The 17,641-nt window shown below is 42.0% G+C and overlaps 2 protein-coding genes across 2 annotated transcripts; both read left to right on the top strand.

Annotated features, from left to right (window-relative positions):
- Positions 1-729: 729 nt before the first annotated feature.
- Positions 730-10,820, top strand: cplx3b (complexin 3b). Its single transcript, XM_079496688.1, has 3 exons — positions 730-1,314; positions 7,064-7,151; positions 7,824-10,820. Exons 1-3 carry the CDS (start codon positions 1,157-1,159, stop codon positions 8,046-8,048), a joined length of 471 nt encoding a protein of 156 aa, XP_079352814.1. The 5' UTR covers positions 730-1,156; the 3' UTR covers positions 8,049-10,820.
- Positions 10,821-13,571: 2,751 nt separating this feature from the next.
- Positions 13,572-17,259, top strand: LOC306920127 (growth arrest-specific protein 1). The gene has a single exon (XM_079496755.1). It carries the CDS (start codon positions 14,408-14,410, stop codon positions 15,149-15,151), a length of 744 nt encoding a protein of 247 aa, XP_079352881.1. The 5' UTR covers positions 13,572-14,407; the 3' UTR covers positions 15,152-17,259.
- The last annotated feature ends 382 nt before the right edge of the window (positions 17,260-17,641 follow it).

Genomic DNA, 17,641 nt, shown 5'->3' with positions numbered 1-17,641 from the left:
CTATAGTGGATTACAGGTTAGTTATGATAAAGGACTTTGATAAAGTGAGTAATTTAAGAAAGGTGTACTCCATTTTCATTTTATAAACAATTATTGTCATGTCACACATATGATGATTTTAGGTACAACAAAATACAACAAAATGCTGAATAAATTCTGATTCCAATAAAATATCTAAAAACAAAATATGTTTCCATAAAGATGAGAGTGAGTAGAACAAAAGTAAATCATTTTTATTCCTGTTATTTAAAGGTTTTTAAAAAACACTTTTTTAGGGGTGTCACGTCACTGACCCATGTACACAGTAGGCCTACCCTAATGACTATCAAAAAGTAGCCTGCATTCATTGGCCAGTATTGGTAATAACATGTTGTAGAGTCTACACATCTCATTGTGCACGGAATAGGTATAGGTCTACAATGTAGACCTACCTATTCCGTGCACAATGAGAATGTATAATGTGGATTATTGTTTGGAGTGGATAGTATAGGCTGTATATAAGCTACTCTGTGGTAAATAAAAAATGACCCAAGAAGAGAGACATGGGGAAATCATGTGACAGTCAGTGACACGCTAACTCGTCACTGTGTTTTCTCTCCGCCTGGGGTCCGCTGTCTGTCTGACTCAAGTGACTTATAAATCCAACGGCGGCGAATCACGGGCTCCCGTGTTGGTAGCGCGCCGCGCAGCATTCAGGCGCACCGTCTAACCAGCTGGCGGTTAGAGGAGGGAAATGCGGGATTGATAGAACAACGAGTCAGACTTGTTGACTCATTTGTGCAGCTCTGTCCCTAGGCTCAGTCTCAAGCACAGACTAAAAAGCTCTCAACACGACACGCTTCCCTTACAACACGGAGCTGTCCCTCGGTAGTGGTGCTGATTGCTGAAACCATCACAGAAGGAACGACGCGAGTAGTGATTTCGCCACGAGGAGGAACGACGCGTGGTTGGAATAAAACTTTTTTCCCTTCCTGTTCGTCTTTTCTTTCCCATCAAGCGTTGAGCCGCGCATGTTCTTTACTTCCGAGTCCAAGTAGAACATTCAACTCTCTCGGTCGGTTCTCTGTGATCACCACCGTATCAAGAGCGCGTCCCAGAGATTTCAACTTTTCACCGGGGCAAGAGAGAGAGGGGGATCTGATCTCCACGGCCCAGAATGGCTTCTTTCATTGTCAAACAGATGGTGGGCGGAAAACTGAAGGACCTTACGGGAGCAGCGGAAGACAAACCCGAAGAGCCGAAATCGGAAGCCGCCGCACAAGGAATGACCCAGGAGGAGTTTGAACAATACAAGGAACAGTTAGAAGAGGAAAAGTAAGGAAATATATTTAGGCTTCTCAAATTCACTCGTAATGACGAATCTGTGTCGGAATTCAAAAAGTAATGTTGGCATTTAGAATCATATGTCGTTAGGTGTTGTAGACTTGTAGTCCAGTTTGTGAAGCTGATGCGTAAAGTATAGTGCTTACTTTACGCATCAGTGCCATAACTGCGCTCGGCACGGCACACATCTGCTCCTCGCCCCGGGATCTCTTCCTGATAAATTATGTAGGACAGCACCTACTCGCGGGAATTTGTATAGGCTACTGGGAATTATTTTCTCGCAAGGATTAACTGAAATGGACAATAATAATTTAGTTTGTAACGGGGTGGACATTGGGCAAGCTTTTTGGACATCACTTGGCCGTTCCCATGCAGTGACGGTGAAAGCCACCTTTGCGTTATACATATTATTTTAGACCGTTAATAAGAGCTACAAACAGGCATAGAAAAGGTTAATATACTTTAATAATAAAACCCAACAAAGAATGAGTCAATAATTGAATATGAATTGGCCTAAGCCCTCATCCATATATTCAGAGTCTGGGTGACGCTGACGGTATTAAAATAATGGTTGTTTTTGGTCAACTGAACTGATGGACCTCAATAGCCCGTTTCTGATTTGATCACCTTGCCAAAAGTTAACGCTGATTCGTGAATACTCTGGAGGTTTCTTTAATTATCTCTTCAATATTGTGCACGTCCCTTATGATGTTCCTCTCCAGAGGACCATGGTGTTACATATTAAAAGTGACATTTGCATAAACAAGGTCATTTGGTTAACAGAGAGTTCACACACGAGACAACACCTCACAATCAATTAGCATGACGGCTCTCTCTCCGTCGGTGCGGTGCGCTCCCCCACCGGACAAATCAGATGTTCACTCTCCTCCTGCTCACACAATAAGCATGCACCCGTGATTCCCCAGCCCAGCCCTGACTGCCCAAAAATCCAAAGTGCAGTAACCACGTTTTAGGACACACTGACTTTGTGTAGGCTCAAATGTCAAACTATAGACTTGTGATTTTGGGGCATAAACAATTGCCCCCAAAACAGCTAATATCACGTATTTGCTGATAATCTATTTAGCTGACAGATAATTGGAAGACATTTTTTAAAAAACCTTTATATCATTTCCCTTTCTTTCTTTTTTATTTTGTATTTGTATTTTTTATTTTTTTTGCATTACTGCACTTTGGCTTTGTAGGGTTATTTTGGATTTGCTGTGGGCGAGAATTTAATGCATCTAGTATTTGGGACATAATGACGTTTTTATGTTTTGTTCTTTTTTTCTTATTTCTTCCAGTAGAGTAGGCAATCTCTATCTAGTCAATCCACTCCCCTTAGTCATGTTGCCATCTTCAGAGAGAGACAGAGAGCATGGGCACATGAGGGGTTTCTACCCAAGGCATCCAATTACTAAACTCTTGACTATTCATTTTGTCCATGCCTTTTCTGAAGTGGATTGTTTTTCACCGCTGGTCCCATATAGTTGCCTTTCAGGAGGTCAAAAGATGTGGCTGCTGTTGACCTGGATAATTAACATATACCATTTAGTGCCTTTGCCATTATTAGGCTACAGCGTCAGCTCATTAAATGATTGCATCGGTGTGTGTGAGTGAATGTGAACGTGAAGTATTTTGGAAAAAGGTGTTGTATAAATGTGTGTTTATGAGGAACCTTACTTACTTAAATCAGCCACTTATTGATGTCTCCCACCATGACCCTATCATGACCCCTTTAGAAATGTACCATTAGCTGTTAACACATGCCGGGGGCGTGGCCTCTCCTCCCTGATTACACACTGTATGCCACATATACTGCCATTGTGATGGATGGATGGAACAGGTGTTCCCTTTTCATCTTCATTCAGGAATGGCTGTACAGTTAACCAATACAATCCCGGCCTACGCTATACCCCCAACCCCCCCGCCCCACACACACACACACCCACACCAAATCTCTTTGCCGAACATATAGCAGATCTACGAGCTCACGCAAGTTTACTTTGTAGATCGGCTATTTTTCGGCCCAATGTTCCACCCAGAAGGGCTAGGGTTCGAGTGGTTAATTCATGTGAAGCCTGTTTTGTGTTTTGCTGCACAAGGCTGGTGTTTGCTGAGAACAACAGTTATTTTATGCCATTGACACTGACGTGGCACAAAACACGAGTTAGGCTTTTGGTCAAATGTCAAAGAAATTAATTTGTTCTTCGGGGGGGGAGGTGAATGGATGTATGAGTCCAATTTTAAACGATGACATTTTGTCCATACAACACAATATAAATATAGGTTTAAGTGGTTAATAGTGACATCACAGACCTCATGAAAATTAAGCAGGACACACAATGCTATTTATATATAAATCTCTGGCCTAATGTTACAGTTCTTCCTACAGGCCACAGTGTGACCTAAAATATACGCAACATCATCACCATACCATGACCTTCAGTGGTGAATTATTAGACACATCATACATCACCGAGAGAGAAGCTGCACTCATTAAAGTAGAATGGAGGTTGGCGATGGCCTGTTCACAGTGGCGTGTCACACAGAGTCATTTTATCACATTTAGCACCCAGCCACGGTGACAAACTGTGGCCACCACGGTGACATCTGATGCCCTTGAGAGGTCGAGAGAAGGAAGAAGACAATAAGCAGGCAGCAGCTATTTGAGGTCGCCGCCGCCTGTTGAAGATTGTTTCTTTCGTGTTGATGCATTGTGAAACTCGCTGCTGGTGCGGACAGCATCGTGAATACTATATTTAAACTAAACCGATAAAAAACGAATGACCTTCCACTGTTGACACGCTCGCTGGGTACAAACGCTCCCCACGGTCTCACTGTACTGTACGTTGTCCCCTCGGACCGCATTCAAATTAAGCTGTTGACTTGATAGCTCCAGTCGTTTAATGTCACCCCTGTGGTTTCACCAGCTCTGTTTTGGATAAATACTATCTCATATTTTGCTGTTAATACATTATGTAACAATCACACAGTCTGGGCTCGTTGTGTCATTGATTGACTGCAATCACTTTCATGGCTGTTATTATTAAGTCTATGTTTAGACACAGGGCTCCTTGAAGCAGGCTTCTCATAGCTTATATGGTGGAGGCATGATTTAATGAGGGAAGATTTCATTATGGACAATTAAGAAGTGCCCTAATAGCGTTTGAGTGAAATTGACTTTGAGAGGACTGTGCCAGCAGTCTGCCCCCTGCTGGAGGCATCACATGGCTGTTTGGAGGAGTGTGCCCTCTGCTGGAGGCATCACATGGCTGTTTGGAGGAGCAAAACAACATTATGCCAGCAGTCTGCCCTCTGCTGGAGGCATCACATGGCTGTTTGGAGGAGCAAAACAACATTATGCCCAATGGGTTGAATTAATAATAATAGTCATCTATTGGAAACGATGGAAGCTAATTTAATATGAGCTCTGCATTTCAATGTTGATATCTGTATAGTTATTGATGTGATAATTTCCCTATCGACGGACATTTCCAGACAGGCAAAGGCATTTTTTTTGCACTCCTTACCCCCTTGAACCCCAGCATCCATCCATTGATTGAATACTTTATTAACAGTTTGCAAACACTACATACTACAGTTATACAATAACGCTAAAAGGATAACACAAAAAGCCCTGAGGACTCCCATTATGGTCCTGTGTACTCAATTAATCAACACATATAATACACAAGAGATCATAAATACTAGGAGCAGTAAAAGTATATTTACAGAAATACACTGGGGGGGTAATTAATCTCAAATGCGTGACCCGATTCCAGCTGCTATTATGGACCAACCAAGTATAGATCTAGGTACATCACTTGATTATTATTCCAAAACCTAACTGGAAACACCTAGGCTACTGAATAGATCTAATACCCTCACAGCATCAACAACGACTCTACAGAGCCATGTTGGGCTGGGCACCCATTTCATAATGGTGGTGTCCACGGTGTGGATGCATTTCAGAGGCCTCACCTCTGCCCCATTCCAGCTGTGTGTTCTGTTTAGTATGCAGAAATACCTCGAAACTAATGTTATGCCTAGCTTGCATGATCATGGGTAGAGGTTTGGTATAACGGCGTTAGTGGAGCATGCGAGTGGAGGTTGTGAAGGTTATCTCGGTCACGTGTTTACCAACGTGGGGTCCATGGAGCTCAAGGGGCCCTTGAGGGTTTCCAGAGGGTACATTTTTAGTAAGTTACATGACCACTGAGGATGGTGCCCGCTGGCCTAGTGGTCCAGGCGCATGCCACATATAGGCTCTGGCCTATGGCAGCGCGTCACATGTTCTGGTCCCGTTCATGACGACCTTTGCTGCGTGTCTCTCCCCATCTCTATCTCCCTCTTTCCTGTCATTCTTCACTTGTGTCTATCAATATAGGCAGAAAAGACCAAAACTAAATAAAACTAAATGGAATTTTATTCAAAAGACTAAAACCAAAGATGGTCGATCTAGGTCTGCTAGCTGCAGTTCACTAGTGGTGTGATTCTTGGCTGTTTATCGCCTGCTGTTTGCAGACTATGGGGCTCTAAGTCTCAGTGGACTGAACATTCTGAGCACTGAACCAACAGAAGGATACATCTGGGCTTTCAGGGAGCAATAGTACAGCATATCTGGGATTAAGAGCTGCTGCGCGTTCACCTCGTGCTGACCCTGCACGTAAAACTCTGTTCATTGAACTCTTTGGGTAAACAGGACATTTACAGATCCATTTGTGTACATTTATTACCATTTAGAAGTGTAAATTAGCACTGACGTAGATGTAGAATTAGGCGAAACTGTGAATGTGGTGATGTTATTAGGCTTCCGGTGATGGTGGGTATTATTAAGTGTCTGTAAAGGGGGTGTAAGTGATGTGTTTTGTAAAAGAAGAAAGGAATTATTTTGCTAAGAAATTAAAACTCTGGTTATTCCGATATTCCATAATAATTGCTATAGAGTGATTGTAACAGGGATACAGTCTCTCCAACCCTAGTAAATACATTAATGCTCTGGTCAGGATACCAATTTTATCCAATCGAGAGACAGAACTCATAGTGGATACAGTATAGTAAATTTGAAAGTGATGAAACAAATAAAAAAAAAGGAGCAGACAATATTAGAACTGGAACACTATGAAATCTAAGATGATGAATGTTCTTTGTGGCGATAAAATGGTATGCAGGCCTGAAAATATATTTTCGGTTAGTTAAACCCCTGCTACTGAACCTACACTCTATAACAATGATTACTATGCTGCGGAATATAGAGCTATATTAAACACTTATTTTAACCAAAGAATATCACTTACAGCTACTTGAATGTCCAACTTCAAGACTTAATATCGCCTCTGTCGAGTGGAAACCTCATATGTCCAAAACTCTTACTTATAATTCAAAAGTAGCAAAAGTAGCAGATCGACAAGCTACTTTTGATGCTTTTGTGTGACGCTGTACTATGATGATCAAGTAGGGCGTTAATTTACGCCGCAAAAAGTTCAAATATGGAAATAAGAGGTTTTTGCCGACAGCAACAATATACTTTATGGGAGAGGATAATTCTCATATTAAATAAGTGTGGGTTGGAAGGAGTTACTGTGTTGACAATTAAATCCTGCTTATCGCCACAGAGGTGTACAGTTAATTGAAGGCAGTATTAGCTAAGAGGCTTCGGTTAGAAGCTGAGATTATCTGTTTGTATGTCCAGAAGCATCTCCAGTATTCAGCTGAAAAATAATCTCCCCCTTCCCAGGCTGGAACGAGAAGCTGATTTTGCCCAGAAGAAGGCTGAGCGAGCGACAGTTCGAAGTCATTTCCGGGATAAATACAGACTACCAAAGGTACAACTGATTTAGCTGTGTAGCCTTTGAAAAGCAACATTTGGTGCCAATCTTCCAAAAAGCGTTTGCGGCCCACCCATCTGACCACTTCACACGACAGACGATTATTGCCGTCTATTGGTCAGAAAGGTGGGCCTTGTGCATTTTCAGTGCATGTTTATTTTAATCATCAATCAATTCCAGGTTCCTGCCCACAGGTTTGGAATCGCTGACCTAGATATTACAATAAATGGGTTGATCCAAGTGTGCAGTTGTCTTCTCTACTATGCCTGTTAACAGAGGGGAAGAAGATGCATTTACATTTACCACTTCCCCACTGTGGCTTTTTCCCCCCCAGAGCTTTCTTTGACATATCTGTGTCGTCTGTGTCATTTCTAGTGTTTGTACTGTTTGCAACAGCATCTTTGCGTATTTGTGTATGTATTGACAATATCTATATCTGTGTGTTTGAGAGTTTATGTAATTGTATGCATTTATCTACTTTTCTCTATCTCTGTGTGTGTGTGTGTGTGTGTGTGTGTGTGTGTGTGTGTGTGTGTGTGTGTGTGTGTGTGTGTGTGTGTGTGTGTGTGTGTGTGTGTGTGTGTGTGTGTGTGTGTGTGTGTGTGTGTGTGTGTGTGTGTGTGTGTGTGTGTGTGTGTGTGTGTGTGTGTGTGTGTGTGTGCGCCTCAGAACGAGCTAGATGAGGGCCAGATCCAAGCGGCCGGAGATGACGTGTGCCTGCCCACAGAGCTGGCCAAGATGATTGCAGAGGACAACCAGGAGGAGGAGAAAAAGTCGGGCGTTCTGGGCCACCTGACCAGCATCCAGAACGTGGACATGGACCATCTGAAGGACAAGGCGCAGGCCACCCTGGAAGACCTCAAAAAGCAGACGGAAAACTGCAGTCTCATGTGATCTGGCCAGCTCTTAAGGTTTCATTTATACAATCACAAAGATTTGGGAGGAGAAAAAAAGAAAGAAAAAAAAGGTATTTTACAGCTGAAAAACAGTGTAGAGACTTTTTTCAGTTGAAAATATTGTCATTTATTTTGTTGAGCAATAACTATCTACACTGTTGTGCAACAAAGTATGAGCTATAGCCTTTAATTTCGAGTTCCCACCTCCTGCCAACCATCCTTCTCTTCCTTCTCTTCTCCTGTTCTCTCTCTCTCTCTCTCTCTCTCTCTCTCTCTCTCTCTCTCTCTCTCTCTCTCTCTCTGTCCTATCATCATTGTGCCATGGAAGACCAATATTGTGCATGTTTGTCTGCTAACCAAACGGTACACCAGCAGATTTCATCCATGAGGTCTCCCCCCCTCTAGTGGAAGGTGTTCTAATTAAACCAAACCAGCTGGTGTGATGTCAGTACTGTTGGCTCTGCTGGGCACAATACTAGACACCACTGCCCTGCAGTATTAAAATATACACAGTCAAATCTTGAGTGTATAAATGCAAGTTGATGCAACCCAGTATAGTATTAGCCAGAGAAGAAACGTTCATTTCTGCAAACCACTGATAATCTGCATCTCAACATAACGAGGCAGGAAAATCTAGGCTTGAGTTGACACAACATGCAACATTTTGGGTAAAAGAAATAGGAGATGGAAAAAAGACCACCATCAACAGTAAGTATCTTGTGATTTGCAGAAACAAATGTTGTAATTAATGTGGGGGACATTTACGTATTCATGGTAAAAAAAAAACCATTAAAAGTAGGATAGGATAAAGACAAATATACATGCTTTGTATGTAAGTCACATGCCAAAGTTTCTGTCGATTACATTCCAAACTATACATGAAGGATGTGGCACAATACAAATTACAAAGGATGTCCAATTGTGACATTTCTTTGGCTATCGCCCAGGCATATACCCATAGCCTTACAACAATGCCAAGACGAAAATCACATTTAAGCCATGCTGTTCCTTCATGTCTTTGAGCTTGCACTGATTGGTCGACTACTGTCAAATCACCATCAATCATCATGTTATCAGATACGTATCACCCTTGCTGCCCTTTTATGACTCCCCCTCGCCCAGGGCAAATAATAAAGGCTGGGTATGTGTTAAATATCCAGATATATCTGTATAAGATGTACAGTAGCCTACATGTGACTGTTTTTGCTGTTTATCTGTGCTACTCTTTCAACGGTAGGCCTTTGTTCAGTCTGTGTTTAATCAACTCATTGCGTCTTGGATTGAACATTGCTGTTGGGCAGAAACCTTGTATCTTCATATTTCACCTTTTTACGTTTCTTTTTTTTACAATTTTGAAGTACAAGTCAAGACTGTCTAACAAAAGTAGGGAAAATAGCTATAGATCTGTTTTTTTAAATATGCAACCAATGAGAAGTATTAATAAGAGTGACTAAATAATAACTACATTGGATCCATTGGAACATGGGTTCTTTTTAGTTTTCCATTTCCTGAAAAGTAAGAGTTTTGAACATTACAAGGTTTACACAGTACAAGGTTTCCACCTGACAGTGATGAAATGACCTTTCAACTTTTGTCTTGTTTATCTCATTGGCCTCCTATCTGTAGTGGTGTCTTGTGCTGGTGGTTCGGTGTCATTTAGCCAGTATGATATGTCAAGTGGTGTCTTTGAAAAAAAAGAATTGGTTGTCAGAGCTTATTACGTTTAAATGGCACACAGTCCTTTGAACATACTATAGTATGTACTTGGTATAATCTGACCTGTCTTCTAGCAAGCGTTAATAGAAGCTGTGACTGAATGACGAGGAGGAGGCATCTGTCATTTGTATTACACATCTATATATTCATACTTTTTAGGGTTTCCTCTAGGGAAGCACCGATATGGAAATTCTTGGCCGATACCGATGTTTAAAATAACAATTTATCCGATAGCCGATATTTGTTTATTTAGTTTTTGCTACAGTTTGGTAGGCTGCAGATAACCAATGCACCAACATAGAATGTGCAACATTGATGCTTATTTAACAACAGATAAATATCGGCTACTGCCAACTGAATGTCAACTTTATTTGCCGATACCGATATTGACCGATACAGCAAATATCGGCCGATAGCCAGGGCCGAGACGGATATCGGTGCATCCCTAGTTTCCTCTGTAGGTTCATGCAGCAGTGCTGCTTGAGGGGTTTCATCATTCATAACCCTTCATGTTTCTGTTTCAGTTATGGTCCAGTGCAGATTGCATCACTAAAAAACTTTTTTGGCATACTTTATCATTATATAATCAGAAAAGATAAACATTTTACTGTGCTGTGTTGTATACATTTACAAATGAAATTAGGGTTTAATCATTTCTTACAGCGGTAATACCCCACTGCTATATGAACAACATATGAACAACATAACAGGAAAACCCTTTGGCAATAGTTCATGTCTTGTGATGCAAAGTCTGTATGTGATATATAGAGTATTAAAGGCAGGCAATCTTTAAGGTGGCTACTTCTCTAATATGATAGCTACAATAATGTGTTTGTTAAATGAGAAGAAATGGTTGTATGAGCTTAGTTGTTCCAGAGCAAGCTGATATCTTGTGTGTAACTTGTCTTGAAGTCTTTGTTTTGTTCAACGTTGCAGTCGGGTGTTTCAGGTAATGGCTGCTAGGACACTGATTCACGTGGCTGTCATCTCTGGAAAGGTCTCTTTTATTTAAAAGCTGACAGTTGTGAACCACAATAAACAGATTTTTATGATATATCGCCGGCTGTTTCTTTGCTTTTGTTTTTGTGCAAAAGAATAAAGTTATGAGGTTTGGGTTTTTCTATTTTTCCCAAGGAGCCCACTGTGGGATTATACCGCAGGTTAATATCGGAATACTGATATTATTGATTTCAGCTGTTACAATTCCAAACATGCAAACATGACCCGCTTCAATTACTTCAGTCTAACTTAGTAGCTTAATGACTAGTATTAAAATGTTGTCTTTGTTTGTGTCCAATGTATTTGCAATTAAGTTCATATAGCCTCGTTTTTTTTGATTGATTGATTGAACATTTTATTAACAGTTTGCAGAATTACAGTACATTTCAAGCACAAACTCAATACAAACTCGGTACCCAGGCTATTATTTTCGTTCGCATTCAAAGTTCATACAGCATCGGTAGCCAGGCTTTTATTTATTTTTTAAAGTTCATAAAGTTAACATAAGTATAACTAAATGCATTTGAAATTAAATAAAAATGTTGCTTTTTTCATTGTTGCTTGTTGCAATATAAAAAATACATCAAATAATTTCATCAGGATTTCAATTCAAATATAGCAAAAATAGCAGATGTAGGCTACAAGCTAAAAAACGTGTTGCAGTGCGATGCGTTTTGAGCTTGTAGATTTGCTATTTTTGCTACAACAGTGTGGCCCTCTGGACTGGAGTGAGTGTGGCTCTCTCCATATTCAAAGTTGCCCACCCCTGGTCTTAGTGGTCTATCTATGGAATGTCAAATGGAAAACAAGTCGAGGCTGAACACCAGGTGGAGACAAAAACACAATGACATCATCTGACAGCAACAAGTGATGTTTTGATGCTGAAGTAGGCTGGCCTCGTTCATTATAGTGTAGTAAGAAATTAATTATGATCTATAAATCTTACAAAATATCTAAAATGAAAAAACGGATGTGTTAACATTAAGGCATCACACAATTCATAGACTGAAAAATGATAGCCGTATTTTGTTTATTTAGGCTAACAAAACCATGTTAAGCTTTCTTGACACACAGATGATGCACACGCGTGCGTGCGTGTTTGTGACCTTGTAGATCAGCTATTTTCCTGTATTTTCTTTTGTGTGTGTGTGTGTGTGTGTGTGTGTGTGTGTGTGTGTGTGTGTGTGTGTGTGTGTGTATGTATGTATGTATGTAACCTGATTGATTGATTGATGAATTTATTAACAGATTCGAGTACATTTCAAGCACTATACGCAATACAAAACTGTTAACTGTGGACGACACCATAAACATAAAGTATTACACTTGTTTACAATAGGACCCATCCATCCATCCATCCATCTTCAACCGCTTATCCGTAGTCGGGTCGCGGGGGCAACAGCTCCACCAGAGCGCTCCAGACCTCCCTCTCCAGAGCAACACCAGTGACTTCCTCCTGGGGGACCCCGAGACGTTCCAAGTCCAGTGAGTCGATGTGTTTCCTCCAACTGCGCCTTGTTCAATTCATCATAACAATTGGACATACTCTTCTATATAGAACAGGAAATCATCATAGAGGAGGTAAAAAGGGTATATATATATATCAGGGGTGGGCAACTTTGACGATGGCGAGGGCCAATATATTTCCACGCTCACTCCAGAGGGCCACAGTGCATATTACTGTCATAGCAAAAATAGACGATCTACAAGCTCAAAACTCGTCGCAATGCGACGCGTTTTGAGCTTGTAGATCGGCTGTTTTTGCTATATTTGAATTGAAATCCGGAATCCTGAAAAGTAACCTTTTTATGTTCGGATATTAACCTAGGGGCCACAATAAGTGACGATGGGGGCCGCATGTGGCCCCCGGGCCACCAGTTGCCCATGTATGATATGGGCAACTATATATATATATATATATATATATATATATATATATATATATATATATATGCTTATATCTGATTAATTCCTCAAATTAGCCTGTGTATCAGGGAAACTGAGAGGGGGGAATGGCACGGTCTCACGAACTGGAACAGCTTTGTAAAAAGAAATGCAGAACAGCCTGGGTTCTTTTGCCCCGAAATCAAGTTATTTACCATCTCAATGGCAAGTGAGTCTGAGCTCTTGGTAGTTTTCAAGTGTGCTGTGAAAGGGGAGAGCTGTAAAATATATTGATGCTGAAACCTCACTCTATTGATAGGCCCCAGTGCGTGAACAATCTTCGGCTTCAGGGAAAGACACTGGGGCCACTGCATGGCCAATCTGACACAATTGGGGTGAAACGGGCCAGAAAACACCATTCTCTGCCATTCTCCTCTATCAATCTGGGCTTAAAACCTCAACAGAATGCGCAGCAAAAGGAGGGGGGTTCTGAGAGAGAGAGAGAGAGAGAGAGAGAGAGTTGTGACAATTAGTGAGAAGCGTTTTTAAAGCTTCACTTCATTTCACACAGATACAACTAAGATTTGCTAGCCTAGAAGTTTTCCCTTCCATCGCTACTAAGGAACAGATTCGTTTTTTCCGCTGAAAATTTGGACCCGTCCCGTCCAGTCGGTTTGCAGATGCGAGCTTCTTTCAGTGGAATGCACATGCGTGCGTGTGTATTAGGCTACCGTATATTCCCTCAGTCAGCACTAGCACACACCCCCATTCCCCATATCTGCGTGTGTGTTGTTTTGCAATAATAAGGCAAAGGGAGAGAGACAGTAGGACCACACACACACAGATCGCATGGTACAACATTATAAACAATAGTTTATCTGATCATATTCGTCCCCTGTTTTTGCAAACTTGTTGTGTTGCTACAGGCAGAATGGGTCCCACGGCTGCAGTGCTGCTGCCTCTTCAATGACGACCAATCGTTGGCTGTGGTTGTAAATGAGAGAGAGGAGGAGGGGGAAGGAAAACTTTCCTTTCTTTCTTTTTCTTTCTCTTGGAGAAGGAGGTAGGCTAGTGTGGGGAAATGCTCGACCAAGCGTGACTCGTAACTGCAAGAAAGAGAGAGGAGAGGAAAGGCAAGGGAACAAAGACATAGCGGGTTAGAAAAATGCTACAGCCACAACCTCGTCTACTAAACAAAAATACGGAATACTTGGAAACAACAATGGGAAGAAGAGAGATGACTTGGGGTGTAAAAAACGGAGCCATGGACCGTAAGTTTGCAAAGAAGAATTCGCGTCAACTAATTCGGACACCGGAGTGTCGGAGTTGGTTGTAGGCTATGTGCTGTAGCCTATATATAGCCTACTCTTCATTGATGTGATTGGCATTGTTGGGCACTTTAGTAATTTGACATTGTGTGTTTTTGGTTTCCACTTTTGAGCGGACATTGTTCTCGGAATGAACATTTCGCTACGCGGTTCCCCGCAGTTAAAGCCAGGATTGGTGATTCCTACGGAACGGGCTCGGTCTGAGGACCAGTGAGCAGCGCGCGCGCACACACACGCGCACACGCACACACACAGCGGGAGGGGAGAGGTGTGCATGCGCCTCTGGGGGGACTCAATAGTAATAACACACGTATGTGAATGATTGTAACAAACAAAACCAAGTTGGTCTGTAAATTGATTGGCCTAATGTGCCAACCTTTCTGGTGGGCAAGGTGCACGTCACCAAAACTAGCCTAAACTCCATCCAAGCATGAGATGGTGTGTGGCCCTGGCGCTGCTCTCCTGGGCCCTGGGAGATGCCATGATCTGCTGGCAGGCACTGCTCCGGTGCCACGACGAGCCCGACTGCGAGCTCGCCTACAGCCAGTATCTGGCGGCGTGTGAGGGAAACATCAGGGGCACCAGGAGACAGTGTCCGAGCCACTGTATAAACGCACTGATCAGACTGAACCACACCCGCAACGGGCCGGACCTGGAGACCTGCGACTGCGCCAAGGACATGGAGTGCATCGGCGCCAAACGGTCCATAGAGCCGTGCTTGCCCCGCAGACACGTACCGGGGGACACCGGCGGGATAGGCTGCACAGAGGCCCGGCAGCGGTGCGAGGAGGACCCGGGCTGCCACACCTCCCTCACAGCCTACCTGGCCTACTGCGGCCAGCTCTTCAATGGCAGGAAGTGCTCCTCAAAGTGCAAGGCCACTATCCAGCAGATGCTCTTCATCCCGAGTGGCGTCCTCCTGAACCGCTGCGTGTGCGACGGCGTGGAGAGGCCCTTCTGTGAGGTGGTCAAGGAGAACATGAACAATCTGTGCGCCATCGGAGACCACAGCGTCATCTCGGACCAGGCGGATGTGGACGACGTTTACGAGGATGAAGACTATGACCTCAAGAACGACAGAGAAGAAGTGGACAGCGATGTGTCCTCAGGCTCCTGGCTGCGGTTCAGCTGTGTGACGCTCCTGTTTCTGCAACTGGGTCGGATATTATGCTGATAAGTTCACATTTTAGTGCAAGCAGCACCCATTTTGAAGCAGTGTGGTGGGCTTGTGGGGTCAGTGAGGTTTTCTATATAGGTCTTCATAGTAGTTCACTGCCTAGGCCTACATGAGAAATTGTACTGTCTGATCTGCCATGGTCAATATTGGTCATTGTTGCATATACAGTGAGTCCAATCCACAAATAAATCAATCCACAGAGTGGATTGATTTATTAACAGTTTACAGGGGGGAAAAGCACAGGAAAGTATAGGCTTACAGTTCAATACAAGGTCTGCGAGAGGATTTTAAACCCAAGAAAGCCTATGGCTTGTTTCTATTGTGGTCCTTCATATTCAATTCATAGGATATGTATTTGGTCTAGGGATTTAGACCCCATCTCATTTCCCTTGTATCACGAAAATCCATGGTTACTGAAATCCCAAACTTGAACTGTTTATTTGCCACTGGCATACAACATTCTGTGTTCCTCTCTAAACGGATGCTGTTTGTTTGGATTCATTTCAATGGTCCTCGGAGTGTGGCTTTATTAAGACTTAAGACAAACATTGGACCCGTCCAGGGCTTGTGTTTGCTCTTCTCTCCAGTTCAGGGGGCCTCAGTATTGTTGCAGCAGCCACAGAACACTTCAAATGTTTGTGAGAACGGTCAGAGAACAGACAAGAGGTTTTGGGATCAAGTAGTTAAATTAACTGAAGTGCCTCTTGTCAGTTGTCAGTGACCCATCCCCCACACGCAAAGGTTGTTTTATTGAACACACCCTTTCCTGCCCCCACTTCCACCCTTTATGCCTTTTTTTTAGACCCCCTGTCTTTTAAATTGTTGCTTTACCTCCCCCCAACCACCACCTCTGCAGATAACTGAAGACCGGAACCATAGGCTAGTTGTCTCTACTTCACATTGAGCCCCATACGATGAATGTACAAATGATTTCTGAAGGGCTTCTTTCCAAAATGGCATTCCTTCATCTTGAAACACTAAATAACTTAACCAGGAATGTGACACACAGCACACTAGAAATATCTTATAATACGTCCACCACATGAAATACTTTAATTTGCATTTTGTAGCTAATGTAGATAATAACTTTCATCCTAACGTTTTTCATTTGGGGATTTTGGTTTAAGCTTCATAATGGCAATAATGTCATAACTTAATGCTTTTCAGATGGTGGATATCTTGTTTTGAAACACAACTCTTTAGAACAGGTATTTAGTAGGCCTATGCCACAGAAGGAGTATCTCTTATATATAGTATATGCAGTATATATGAGATTAAGTGACATTTATTATTCACTTTAACATATTCATAGCTAAGGTTGAGTAAGCTATGTGCATAACTTATTGCAAATCTAGTATTAGATGGCAGATCTGGGTCATCTAGAATTTGCAACTGAAGTGATTGTCTTAGCCTTTTTGGCAGTGCCTTACTTGTTTGCATTTACCATATCAGTGTCAGTCACAGAAAAGGATACAATGTTGGATTTTACATCCTTTCCCACACACACACACACACACACACACACACACACTTGACGGCAATCATTGTATTACTGTAAACCCTGCTAATCCTCAACCTAAGAACACCATAACAAACCACAAAAGAGCAGTTGCAAATAGTATTTGACTAAAGTCTGCTTGGGTGTAATGGTTTGCATTACAGCTACGAGATCCAGACTGACATTGAAGGTGTTTGATTTCTTATTTTGAAGAAGCTAGTTGCCTGATGTCACATGGCTCACATCTACACCACTTGAAGTTCTCCTGTCATGAAACTAATCCTTGTTTTGCGATGAAGTTCATGATTATGTGTTAATGAACCCATTTCCATAGCTGCTGGTCTCAATGAAAAATGTTGTTATATGTTAAATTATGACGCTAGAATTTGAGGAATGTATATCGCCTACTTTACATCTATATGCAATCTGATACGCCAGTTTTGATCAATGATACTTTAATATAGTTAACACAAAAAAGAAGTGAAAGGAATTGTTCGCGAAATCTGCCAAATGTAGACTTCTCATCTCATCCAGTGTTTGAGTTACAGCAGTTACAGTGCAGAATGTACTATATGGGAGGGCACATTTTGTAATAAAATGATTATGAACTGAATTCCTCAGTGATTGACTTTTTTTCCACACAGAGGTGTATATAAATATACTCCAGATCTTTGGGCTGTGTAGATACACAACGTGGCTTTATTTAACCCTTGTTTTTATCACATCTGCTGGTTATGTTCGATATCTAGAAGTTAAGTTAGTTGCACAGCTACAAATACAACTTAACAAGATTAATTACTAAAATGCAATAAATCTAGAAAAAAAAGTCATCAAGCTAACCAATGAGTGTCTCTATAATAGTGCACTTACCATATAAGTAACCCCTCTTAGCACTGTGTACCTTTCATAAAGCCACCATTGTATAATACTTAGGGGATTAAGGCCTGTGTAACTGAGACCAAGGAAGGAATTTTAAGTGTCTAGTTGCT

The sequence above is a fragment of the Electrona antarctica genome, assembly GCF_951216825.1.
Source record: "Electrona antarctica genome assembly, chromosome: 3".
Taxonomy (NCBI): domain Eukaryota; kingdom Metazoa; phylum Chordata; class Actinopteri; order Myctophiformes; family Myctophidae; genus Electrona; species Electrona antarctica.
The sequence above is the reverse complement of the archived record's forward strand: the minus strand, read 5'-3'. Positions and strand labels throughout refer to the sequence as shown.

Bases quoted from the DNA above. Each gene is read 5' to 3' on its own strand.
- cplx3b (XM_079496688.1), top strand. From the start codon at position 1,157: ATGGCTTCTTTCATTGTCAAACAGATGGTGGGCGGAAAACTGAAGGAC. The intron at 1,315-7,063 runs GTAAGGAAATAT...CCCCCTTCCCAG, and splicing joins GAACAGTTAGAAGAGGAAAA to GCTGGAACGAGAAGCTGATT. The intron at 7,152-7,823 runs GTACAACTGATT...TGTGCGCCTCAG, and splicing joins ATAAATACAGACTACCAAAG to AACGAGCTAGATGAGGGCCA.
- LOC306920127 (XM_079496755.1), top strand. From the start codon at position 14,408: ATGAGATGGTGTGTGGCCCTGGCGCTGCTCTCCTGGGCCCTGGGAGAT.